The 12,068-nt window shown below is 39.6% G+C and overlaps 1 protein-coding gene across 1 annotated transcript; it reads right to left on the reverse strand.

The window, feature by feature from the left end:
• Positions 1 to 10,772: 10,772 nt before the first annotated feature.
• On the reverse strand, positions 10,773 to 11,219 carry LOC148018898 (UBP1-associated protein 2C-like). Its single transcript, XM_087701281.1, has one exon. The coding sequence runs from the start codon at positions 11,217 to 11,219 to the stop codon at positions 10,773 to 10,775; it is 447 nt and encodes a 148-aa protein (XP_087557407.1).
• Positions 11,220 to 12,068: the final 849 nt, after the last annotated feature.

The following is a 12,068-nucleotide window of genomic DNA, read 5'->3' on the forward strand; positions in this document are numbered from 1 at the left end:
TGTTATACCTATCTCAATCTGCAAAATTCTCATAGCTGAAGACTTTTCACAACTGTTAGAATTGGCATAGCAGCTCAAGCAACAGTCAAAGTCACTCACAAATACATCAGCTATATCTTGATGTAAAACTCCTTAATAACAAAGGCGCTCCAGACCCATTACAGCCAAATCTTGGCAATCCTTGTCTTCGCATCAAAGAGGTGAACTCAACATATCACTCTGTTTGGTTAAAACTTGCAATATCTCCTTAAAAGCAGTCTGCACATGGACCATAGCAAATGAGCCTGAATCCCAAAAACAGGTTGAAAGCCTCCAATGAATGCATCCCTTGCTCCGTTTGTATCTACAATATTTTCTTTAGCGATTTTCACCACAAGGAACTCCAAACTCTTCCCATCCTCTTTATGAAAATTTTGGCTTCTCTAGATATTTGCAGCCCGATTCTTGTACTATCACACTGGCAGCATAGTGTCCAGCTCTTACACACTCCAGTATGGTCTTTCCCTGCACCCCTGAGATAAGAAGCCTCCCCGTTCAACAAATTTCTCAGTCTCTGCATTCAATTGCATCCTTCCTTAGGAAAATATCATCAACCCGTAGCGTCCAATATTGATCATTTATATTCTCTATTTTCTCACTCAAAGGAAAGACCTTGTAAATCTTGTGGTAGAAGATTTCAAGGATTCATAATTCTGCCTTAGGATGGGATAGCTCAACCATGTGATTTTGATTAGCATCTCGCATAAAGTGGTAGACATGTATGAGTCTATTGTGTGGACTAATTTTCCTTTCCTCCTCTCAACTTCTGCTTGTATTTCCATAGCTTGTCGGACACCAAGAGGTGGTGATATATCCTTTATCTCATAGCGCAGGCATTGAAGACCCCACGCTGTGGCAGCTAAATTGATTGCTTCCTTCCACAATAATCTCCTTCTTTAGCTTTGTCGTTGGAGTTACCGTATGGAGAAAAGTTGTAGCTGGTCCTCAGAAAGAAGGCACCAAAAGTGTTGTCCTTCCATCTTTAGCGCCATCCACTTCAGATCATCATAGCCTCCAAACGTCCGCCAATGTCGCAGAGCTCCTTCGTCATTCTCTATCGCAGCCACGATCTCGTCCTCCCCTTTACTCTGGCGTCTTCTTGTCTTCAGTTCTCGATACACCTGTGTCACTTTCCGTCATCTTCTTTGTCCGTTTGGCTTTATCCCTCCTTCATCAACTTTGGCACTTCTCTGTCTAAGCAAGCTTGTCGTTTCACCTCACATTACCCTCATCGTCGACCTCGCTATTATAAGTTTCTCAGCACTCCTTCGTCCTTTAGTTTCCTATTGGATGAACTGGACCTTTTGCCGAACCTGCCTTGGTTTAATGCCCTCATCAAGCATTTTGTCATACTGTTTGAGAGCAGAAATACCATCATTGTATCGAACATATGCACCAACCATGGCTATCCATGCAACTACATTGTGGACTGATAATCTATCAAATAATTGGCATGCTTCCTCTAGACTGTCACACTTACCATACATATCAACCAGAGTATTACCGATCATGTTATCAGTGTCAAAGCCACTAGAGACCATCTGATCATGCACCAATCTCCCCATTTCCACACTATAGATATTGCCACATGCTTGGAGGATGCATAGAAATGTTGCCCTGTCTGAATTTATGCCAAATTCCTACATTTTCTGATATTACAGACGAAGAGCCTTTGCTGCATCTCCCAGCTTGGTGTGAGCCAAGAGGATTGAGTTCCATGTCATTGGATTGTGCTCTGACAACCCAGTGAACACATTCTCTGCTTTCTCCATATCTCCATACATACCATATATAGTCAGAAGACCACTACAGACAGAAATGTTTGCACTATAACCCATCCTAGAGGCATCAGCATCTGTAATCGTTACATCAGGCTTAAGCTGTGCAGAATTGAGAAGTGGGGCATGACAATATCCATGTAAGGCAGAAAATCCTGGCCCAAGCACTTGCAAAGCCTTGCCTTTTGTGACTCTTGATCATCCTCTAAACATATACTATTCGGGAACTCTAAAGCATCAACATCAATGGGCCGTGAGGTCCCTGCACCTGCAGAAAGATGTTTGCTCCTCATTGATCTTTTGACTTTTAGTTGGAATTAAGACTCTAGATCGTTGGGCACTTCTAGCTAAGTCATTAATTGATGATTCTTTTCATTTTGATGCCGCTCTTCCCTGTCCCTGTTTTGAGGGAGAGACCCCTAGCAGTTCTAGATTCTTTAAATGCTAATCTTTCTGCATTCCCTGATGCACTCTGCTGTGTAGAATTCTCAGCCTCCAAGTCAACCATATTTCTGTTTTGGATCTACATACATGATCTCTTAACTTTCCTGATACCTGATTTTGATGAATATCTCGGGGTTCTTATGTAAGTCAAGAGCTGTGTCATTTCTCTCTTCTTTGTTAGAAAGTCCTACATGTCAGGTGCTATACTTTCGAGATTATAAAAGCTGACAGAAACTTTGCACAAATGGACATCAGCAAGTCCGGATGGCTTCTCCCCTTCATGTTTCCAGACCCCTCTCCACTTTACTGCCCACGCAGAACAAAAATGCAAACACAATGACTATGTACAAAATAACAAATGTCACACACACAACTTTTTGGTGGATTCCACACCTCGGATGCGCAGCAGTACGACAGTGTGGGGGAGGGAGGATCCCCTCCCCTCAGCTAAAAGCCTGTGGGAGGGGAGTAGGAAGAGAGGGAGCTATCACACTACTGACGCTGCCGTAGAGGAGGACGAAAAAGGCTGTGATAATCAAAACGTGCCGTGTGAGAAGGGAGAGAGCCGCCAGCTGCAACAGCGCCGCCGCCACAGGCTGAACACACCATCAAACGCCATTCAGCCCACCTTCTACTTGCCATTATCTCCTAAAAAATCATCCTCTCCTTGCCCACGTGGATAAATTGAGGGTCCACAGAAGCTTCCAAGAAGATTCTTGGAAGCTTCTAAGGGGAGGGATCTAAGCCCCCTTTCTTGTGGGCTTTCTTAAGCCCTCCCCTAGAGGGTTTTTATAACCCCTTTCCATCCCTGGGATTTAAACCCTTCTTGTGAGTTTTTCCCCCCCACACAAAAATCTCTCTTTAAAGTCATTTCCTATTGCCTTTACAAAGAGGGTTTTTATAACCCATCCCTGGGATTTAACCCCTTCACAAGCGGCTTTTTACACCTCCTTTCCCCCCCTTGCGTTCTTACACAAAGGGAGTCTCACCCTGAGATTTTTACATCCATTCCCTTGCAAATTTCCACCTTACCCCCTTTCCGTCAAATTCCCACCCAAGTCCCCTTTCTCCTCGAAATTTCCACCTTACTCCCTTCTTGAAATTCCCACCCAAGTCTCCTTAAAGTTTGACTTATCCCGGAATTAAACCTTTTTCCCCCTTTTAGCATTTCACAAAGCCCATTTAAAACTACCACACAAGTTATCTTGCAAGAGGATGAATAATCGTCCTGATGTAGTACCTTTCTTGGGTAAAGTGACCAAGATACAGGGATTAGATATTTGCTTGGAAGCAAAGGACCAATCAATAAATTGAAATAACATATGTACTGATAATTGAACTTAAGGTATTGATTAAGTCGAGTTGATAGGGTACGGCCCTAACCCAAGGATATAAGGGTTAACAAACAAACCCTTGGGGAACTTGCCAAGTCGCAATTGATCCCGAATCGAGTGCTGGATGCATTCGAAAAGAAGGATTCGCTCCTTAGCAGTTGGCCAAAATAACGACCACTGGAAATGATTGTGCTTGTAATCAGTTTAGAGAGCACTGTTTGCTTTGTTTGCTCAAATAATTAAAGGATAAATGGATATCTAATGCTTCAAGTTGAAGGCCTGAAGGGAGAGGCAACTTCAGTTACCCTCGACTGCCTGCCTGACCCTAACCAAGGGGGTTGTTAACCGTGTCAGGAAGGTGGACCAAACCTGCCGCGAGAGGTCTCTCCGTTGAGCGCTACTTGGAGCAGGAGGATGCTTGGGTGCCAGGGGGGGCTCTGGCCGTAAATCCCTCGCCTTTCGGGCCCTGCACAAGAGGCCAACCTGACTCAGGATTGGATCTCGAGGCCCGCATACTAGTCTACGGGCGGAATCTTGGATTAGTAATCCCTGTGGATTGCTGGATAGCCTTTGTGCGGATTATGGATAAGCCTACGGGCTAGATTTTATAAATGTATTCCAAAGATAAATATGATAAGCTGTTGAAAAGGAACTTGTTTGACATTGCTTTTCTATGTCAAGTCCTATGATTACGTGAAGGAACCCATGCCTAACGGGCTAATTAAGGAAGCTGATTGATGCATGTTCAACTAAATGTGGTAGGTAATTAAATAACTAAAAAAACTTGAGGAAAGTACGGTGGATGTGGCCATGGGTCCGTCCTTGATGTGATTGAAAATATGCAAGAAACTTGTTGTTCTATGTATTCTATCACAGCTTGGATGCTACATTTTCCACACATTGTTGTCCTGAGAATTATTCATTACTATGTAAGGGAAAAAAATTTCTAGTGGGGAAGAAAAAACACAAATGCCATCCTAAAATTGAAGAAGTTGTTAAAGTCTATGCCTACTTTAGGAAAGGGTGGATACTTAAATGGGAGGTCCATTATCATTTTAGCGGTGGATAGTAGCCTTACTAGCATTCATTGGTCAATGGGCCAAGATAATGATGACAGAAAAAAATGAATGTATAGTCTAGCTTGTAGAAAATGAGTAAAATGAGAGATAGATGAGATATCTATAGGTTAAAATGGAATGATAGGGTGTTATTACATTCCTTAAATGTAATAAGGAGTATTTTATAGATGCACCTTTGATAGTTTAGATGGATTGTTTACCTTTGCTTGGGATGATTGCAAGCTTTGCTATTCTAGATATTGACATGTTAGATAAGTTGTCTATATCGAGCCTCTAAATCTTGAGTTTCAACGCATTGTATTGAAATATAATCTGGTGGGCTACATGTTATCTAAGGCATGTTTTGAAGATGAGAATGAGATGATGAATGATGAGGATGAGGGTCAATTCATTGCAAGAAACACATGTACAACTATTCAAAATGAATTGACAATTTCTATAAATACAAGTAAAACACTCATAACGTAGGAATAGCAATTAATATAATTTGTATAAAAGTACTACCATGTACAACAATTATAAGAGAGTACAAGAGCAAGAAAACTGTATACAAGAATAGAAGTAGTATAAATAGCATAAGAACCAAACTACAAATGTTATATTTTAGCATTAAAAATATTTTTGAAGGAATGATATGAGGGAGAGTAGCTAAAAATTAGGTAATACTTGAATAATTCACAAGGAAAGATGAATGGATAGACAACGAGTGTATAAGAGAATTAGAAGGAAGGCACACAACTATATTCTCAAGGACGGTTTTCTTTGGAGGTATCCAAAGAGAAAGAAATATATTTTAAGAAAAAAAATAAATCTTTATGAAATCTATCCTCATCCAATCTTGAATCATCACGAAGCTTGTGAAGATTAGGTTTTAAAAATTCAATCTTTGAAAAGTTTGGAGTTTATTTGTAGAAACTCCATCTTTCACCCTTTTTTTGAGGGAATATTTTTGTCAAACTCCCTAAGACGCCTTTTTGACCTATTTGATATACTTCTTCATACAATATTGACATGATAGTTTTACAACAAGGTTAATAGATCCTCCATGCCAAAGACAAGATTGTGATACAAGGCTTGATCAAATACAAGATAATATAAGAACTAGAGATACATGACTTAAACTAGAACTAGAGACTTACCCCATACAAGCCTCAAAACTATGTTGGAAAGAATGAGTTGAAGATCCTTATTGAGAAGGTCAAGGAGAATCTTCTAAATAACGACACCATACAAGCCTCAAAGCTATGTTGGAAAGAATGAGTTGAAGATCCCTATTGAGAAGGTCAAGGAGAATCTTCTAAATGACAACACCATTCATAACATAAGAAATGCAAGTAATCTTCTAAAACCTTCCAAGGAGCCTTCTATAATCTAAGATTTGATTTAATTTATTGGTATCTAACACTACCCTTCTTTATCCCCTAAAAGGGGGCCCTTTTTTAGGGGGTGGAGCCCCTTTTCGTCTCCCCCCAAACAATCCTTTGGAAAAATGTATGGAAGATCACTATATGTAAAAAATTAGAAAATGTTTTAAAAGGTGTAGATTTATTGATCACAAAATGGGTTATTATAATTCATATAATTTTTTTAAATAGAATTGTATAGTTAAATCATAAAGTTGGCTTAGATTTTTGCAATACAAGTACAATGAATATCAATGAAGCTAGAATATGGTGATAATCCTCTAAACTACAAGGTAAATAATATCAAATTGTACACACTTTAATGTTACTCTGTTAATATATGGAAGTCTAATGGAAGTCCATTAGACTTGCATGAGATGTGCCATTTCATATCCCGTTTCATTATGCCTTAGTTAAAGTCCTCTTCTCCCTTGATTAAGGCACATCTATTCTTATGATTCTTCCTTCCCTCCTCATAAAATCTATCCCATCTATGTGTGTGTGTGTGTGTGCGTGTGCGCGCACCCTATCGTACCACTACGTGCATATCGTGTGAAAAACTCTAGAGTGCAGCTTTCTTATAGATCTAGAGAACCAATGCTGTTTTAGGCATTAGTGTTAGTGTCCATGGTTCAAAAATATTAAATTTTTGGACAAGTTTTAGACAATTTTTAATATTCTAGATGTTATCTCTTTTAAAAAATCCATAAAACTATAGACAACTTCTAGATTAGGATGACATGTAAAAGAAAACATGTAGCTTTCAACCAATTTGAGAGGATTTTATATAAAAACAGAGATTGAAAAAATCGCATGATGCGTGATTGCTATTTTTAGGCAATAAACAACACTTTGAAGTGGAAGATGAAGAAAGAGTGATCTGGCAGAATTCTCGCCAGGTGTCCTAGTATTTGACTCCCCCTTCGGAGCTAATGGAAGCATCAGATTGGCGATCTAAGCAACATAGAGGAAGTATTGTTCTACATTTTCTAATTCTTTCTTGGAGTATCCTTCTACATCTTCAATTTCTTTTACATCTTCAATTTCTTTAAACCCCTTCTCTTTTGTCGCTAGAAGGTTTACATGTTCGCTAGAAGGTTAAAGGACACACCGCATTCATCAATGTGAACAAACCTCTTGTGGTGCCAAAGGGTGCATTTTTCCTACAAATATAATTATATCATTACTTGTCAAAATGATTCACTGAAAAAAACAATTATTTCTCCTCTCTCATCTATTCTCTCTCTTTCTCTCACATTGTCTCTATTTTTAATTATCATCACTTTTGGAGTTATGTATTGTTTATCATTGGTCTAATAATCAACAGAAATCTTTTGATTTATTGAAACATGCATTAACCCATGCTCCTGTATTACAACTACCTGATTTCAATAGACCATTCTTTTTAGTAGTTACTGATGCTAGTGGATCTGGAATAGGAGCCGTACTTATGCAAGATAATCATCCCGTAGCCTATTCTAGCTGTAAACTGAAACCATCCGAACTTAAATATTCCACATATGATAAAGAATTGTTAGCTATGGTACAAGCTTTAAGACAATGGAAACATTACTTAATGGGTTCTGAGTTTATGATTAAGACTGACCAACAAAGTATTAGACATCTCCTTAGTCAACCCCAAATATCTGATTGACATATCCAATGGGCCGCTATCATTCAGAGTTTTCATCCCCTTATCCAATATCAACCAGGTAAAGAAAATGTAGTAGCTGATGCTTTAAGTAGAAGACCCACCATTCATAATATTTCTGTCATATCATTTGATTCTCTAACTTCTATGAAAGATACTTATCATCAAGACATTACTTTTCATGCTGATTGGAATAAATTAGTTGGAAATAACTGGATTCCTATTGATTCATTGTCTTATAATGATGGATTCATGTTTTATGAAAAGAGATTATGTGTTACAGTCCCATTTAGATCTTTTGTTTTGAATGAGATTCATTATCCTCCATATCAAGGTCATAGAGGTATCATATCTACTTTACGTACATTGACTGAAGATTTTTATTGGCCACATATGGACACTGATGTATCTAACTTTGTTTCTGAATGTTTGGTTTGTCAAAGAGTTAAGAGACATCATGGTAAACATTATGGTTTACTTATGCCTTTATCTATTCCATCAAGACCATGGGAACAGATTTCTATGGACTTTATTACTGGTTTACCTAATACTAAAGCTAACCATGATATGATTTGGACTATTGTAGACAGGTTTAGTAAACAAGCATATTTCATTCCATGCAAGAAAACTTTAACAGCATCTCAAGCAGCACAATTGTTTTTTAAAACTATTTTCACTAATCATGGATTACCAAAAGTTATTATTTCTGACCGTGATTCTAGATTCTGTAATAACTTTTGGATTACTTTGTTTGCTAATCTAGGAACAAAAATTGATTTTTCATCTACATTTCATCCTAAAACTAATGGACAAATAGAAGCTACTAACAGTACTATTTTAGATCTTTTACATGCTTACACTATTTCTAAACCACAGACATGGGACACGCATTTACATTTATTGCAGTTTGCATATAACAATACACCACACACAGCTACGAAGAAAGCACCGTTTGAAGTGATTTATGGTTATAGATTATCTACACCTGTTGCATCTTTATCACATAGAATTTAGAGTGCTGATGATATTGCTAACATGCATGCTACTATTTTTTATGAGGTTAAAGACATGATTGCCAAAGCCTAGCAATCATATACAAAACAAGCCAATAAGAAAAGACAGGCCATGAATTTCAAAGTTGATGACTATGTTTGGTTAAGAATAGAAAAACATAGATTACAAAGTGTAGATAAACACCCAGTTGTGAAATTAGCACCTAGATTCTATGGACCATTTAAGATCATTCACAAAATCAATGACAATGCATTCAAGTTAGAACTACCACCACACTGGAAAATTCACAACACCTTTCACATTAGTTTATTACGAACCTTTAGAGGCCAATGACCTGTACATCCTGTTTATGAAAACCCACCTTTGTTAGATGAAGAGACTGAAATACTTGAACCTGAAGCTATCATAGATACTGACTTTATGACCACTAGAACTGGCCATAGATATTCTAGATATTTGGTCAAGTTTAAAAACCATCCTGTTGAAGAGGCCTAATGGATGCACGCTAGAGACTTAAATGATTTCCCCACTCTGTTAGCTCCACATTGAGCTAATAGCAATTGAGGTCAATTGCTATCCCACCCTGGGGGTCTGATGCCAGGAGGCATATTTCACGGTGGATTCCATGAGGTTTTACGGTGGATTCCGTAAACTTTGTTGATCAGGGCTCATACACAAAGTGGATTCTTTGTGCGAGAAGTTGATGGGGACGCCTATCCTTTTTGGACGTTTCATTAATTTAGTGTGTACATGGGTGATTCTATAGTGGGTGATTCCGCAAAATACATATTAAATTAATAAACGTTTATGAGTTTAGAGTGCGCACTCGTGATAAATTAAGGTTAGGATTGATTTCTAACCAGTTGATTTATTTATGTAGCTGAAGACTGCTAGGTATTCACTTTTGTCGATTTAATTGTATTATTTTACTAACGATTGTGAATGCTTCAATTGATGTGTAGAGATAGCAGTAGTGGCGGAGGAAAGCATTGGAGGATACCTGTATTCGAGTTATCACTTATATTTTGATGGGCGCATACCTTAGGCATGGCGTCTATATTTTGTCACGCCTATTTATTAAGGCGTTAGATATTTATTTATTATTTTGTATACGCATGGACGCACGATTATGATATTTGTATTTGGACATTGTATTGGGTATGCCTGACTCTTTGGGCACCCGCCCATTAGCTTTATTTCTATTTTGTGCTAAAGAAAACTCAAAAGCCAAAAGCGTGCTATTTTGTAATTTGGGCTATTATTTCAGCATGAAGATGATTAATACATAAAATACATGCTTTGTGGAGCGCTCAAACAAGGCATGGGGGGAGATTGCACCCAATTGGTCTCTTGTTCATGTCGTGCATGCTTTCTACTTTGAGTTTTGTGCAAAAAGTAGAGTTCTTTTGTTCTTGGGGACCTTCCGGCGCTCACTACGCGAGCATACAACATCCGATATGTGCACCAAATCTGTTGTGAACAGGCTTATGGATGTATGGTATGTTCCAAACTTTGGATGAGGTTGCACAACTTGCAAGGCTTCACAAAATGACCTCAAGCTGAATTCAACTCTGAGCAATCTGCAATCACACTTAGCTTAAGCAGTGATTGACAATAATTAAAATCATGCAAAGCCAATTTCAGATATTCTAGCATAGGATGGCGCCTTATGCACCACATCAATCCAGTCATTACAGCTCTATATGCAGCATCATATACACCTGGAAGATGGACCACGTTGATATGGCAAACTCCTAAATATAGCCACTCCAAGATGCCTATTAGGACAGAAGCTGTCGATGTCAGCTTTCTGATGACAAACACTTTACTACGTTTTTCTTTTTCCTTAGATTCCTCCATGACAATAACCTCTGTATGTCTTCTTTTGATGAGGGGTCTGGCAAAGTACTTCAACCTTAATGTAACCAATGAGGCCTAGATGTGCTACCCATGTGCCATCATGCCCAGCTTTTACTTCACGTAATTTGTCAACTAATCAATGAGGCATGGATGTGCGGCTCACCCTGCATCTAATTATCTACAGCAGCAGCTTTCTGCTTATGTCCTTCTGCAAGCTTACAAGTCATCTGGTGTCCTTCCATAGTCTTCGTAGGCTCTTCTAGAGCACGCTTAATAGACTCTGCTGACTTGTAAATAAACAAAGCATATCCTTTTGACTTACCTGTTTGCTTATCAAACCCTAGAGGACCTTCTTCAATTTCTCCATACTTGGAGAACGCAGCCAGGAGCTTCTCAGCTGGCATGTCACGGGGAACATTCGATACATAAATCTTGCGCGCACTGGTAGATGCTGCCTGTGCAAGTTGCGATTGAGTGGACGAAGGCCCCACAGATGCAAACTGACAGAAACATTTGCGGCCATCGATCTTCTTGCTAGGCTCCTTAAGCACGCGCTGCGCCCCGTCCCTGTGCTTAAATGTGACAAAGCCGTAGCCCTTACCTTTGCCAAGTCTCATGGATTCGTCAGACGCCAGAGGCAACATCAGCGGTAGCAACACCTCCAGCAATCATAGGGACGATGATGGCGTCCGTCTCTATAACCCTTTCCAAGAGTATCGTGGCACTGCCTTTGACCCGCGGTCCGTCAACACCCTCTATCACCTTCCCTCGTCTCCTGAATTCCTCTTCCCGGAGAAGGCTGTCATACAGCACCGCAACTGGAGTGAGAACTTAACCTACTACACTGGCTACGGCTACCTCAGAGTGGGCTGGAGGCAGGGAGCGAAGGCCGCCTTGAGAGTCTCGGAGGAGGTCTCCCAGCCAAGGCCATAGATGAACAATTTCCGGTACGAGGGGCCTTAAGCTGCTCCTTGGAGAGAGGCTCCATGCCGGACGTCCTTAGCATAGACCTCACAGTCAGACTTGCCGCCCCTTTACACGACAGCATTGCTCTCACCTCGTCTCCGCCACTGCAGCTGCTGGATTGGAAGATGATGCCAACAACATGTATCCAGCGTAAACACTAATGCTGAAAAGCTCTTTGTGATGTTGTAGAACCTCGCTCTGATACCATATTGGAAACTGTGAGGAAGATGAGAGAGGAAAGGAAGAGAGGAGAGAGAGATATGAGACACCGGAAGTGGAACCCCAGAAGTGTGTCAACTGAGCACACATAATAGGAATATATAGAGGGGACCTGGGGCGCTATATATAGACAGACTATATATAGCAAACATAATGCATGCATTGATCTTAAATTGATGTACATGTCATTAATCAAACACCTTTGATTTTGCATGTAAAAGAGATTTTTACGTTACATGGGTTACCTAAAAAGATCATCAGTGATCGTGATTCTCTTTTTG

The sequence above is a fragment of the Lygodium microphyllum genome, chromosome 20 (assembly GCF_053477565.2).
Source record: "Lygodium microphyllum isolate KBCC chromosome 20, Lygodium_microphyllum_v1.1.10, whole genome shotgun sequence".
NCBI classification, from domain to species: domain Eukaryota; kingdom Viridiplantae; phylum Streptophyta; class Polypodiopsida; order Schizaeales; family Lygodiaceae; genus Lygodium; species Lygodium microphyllum.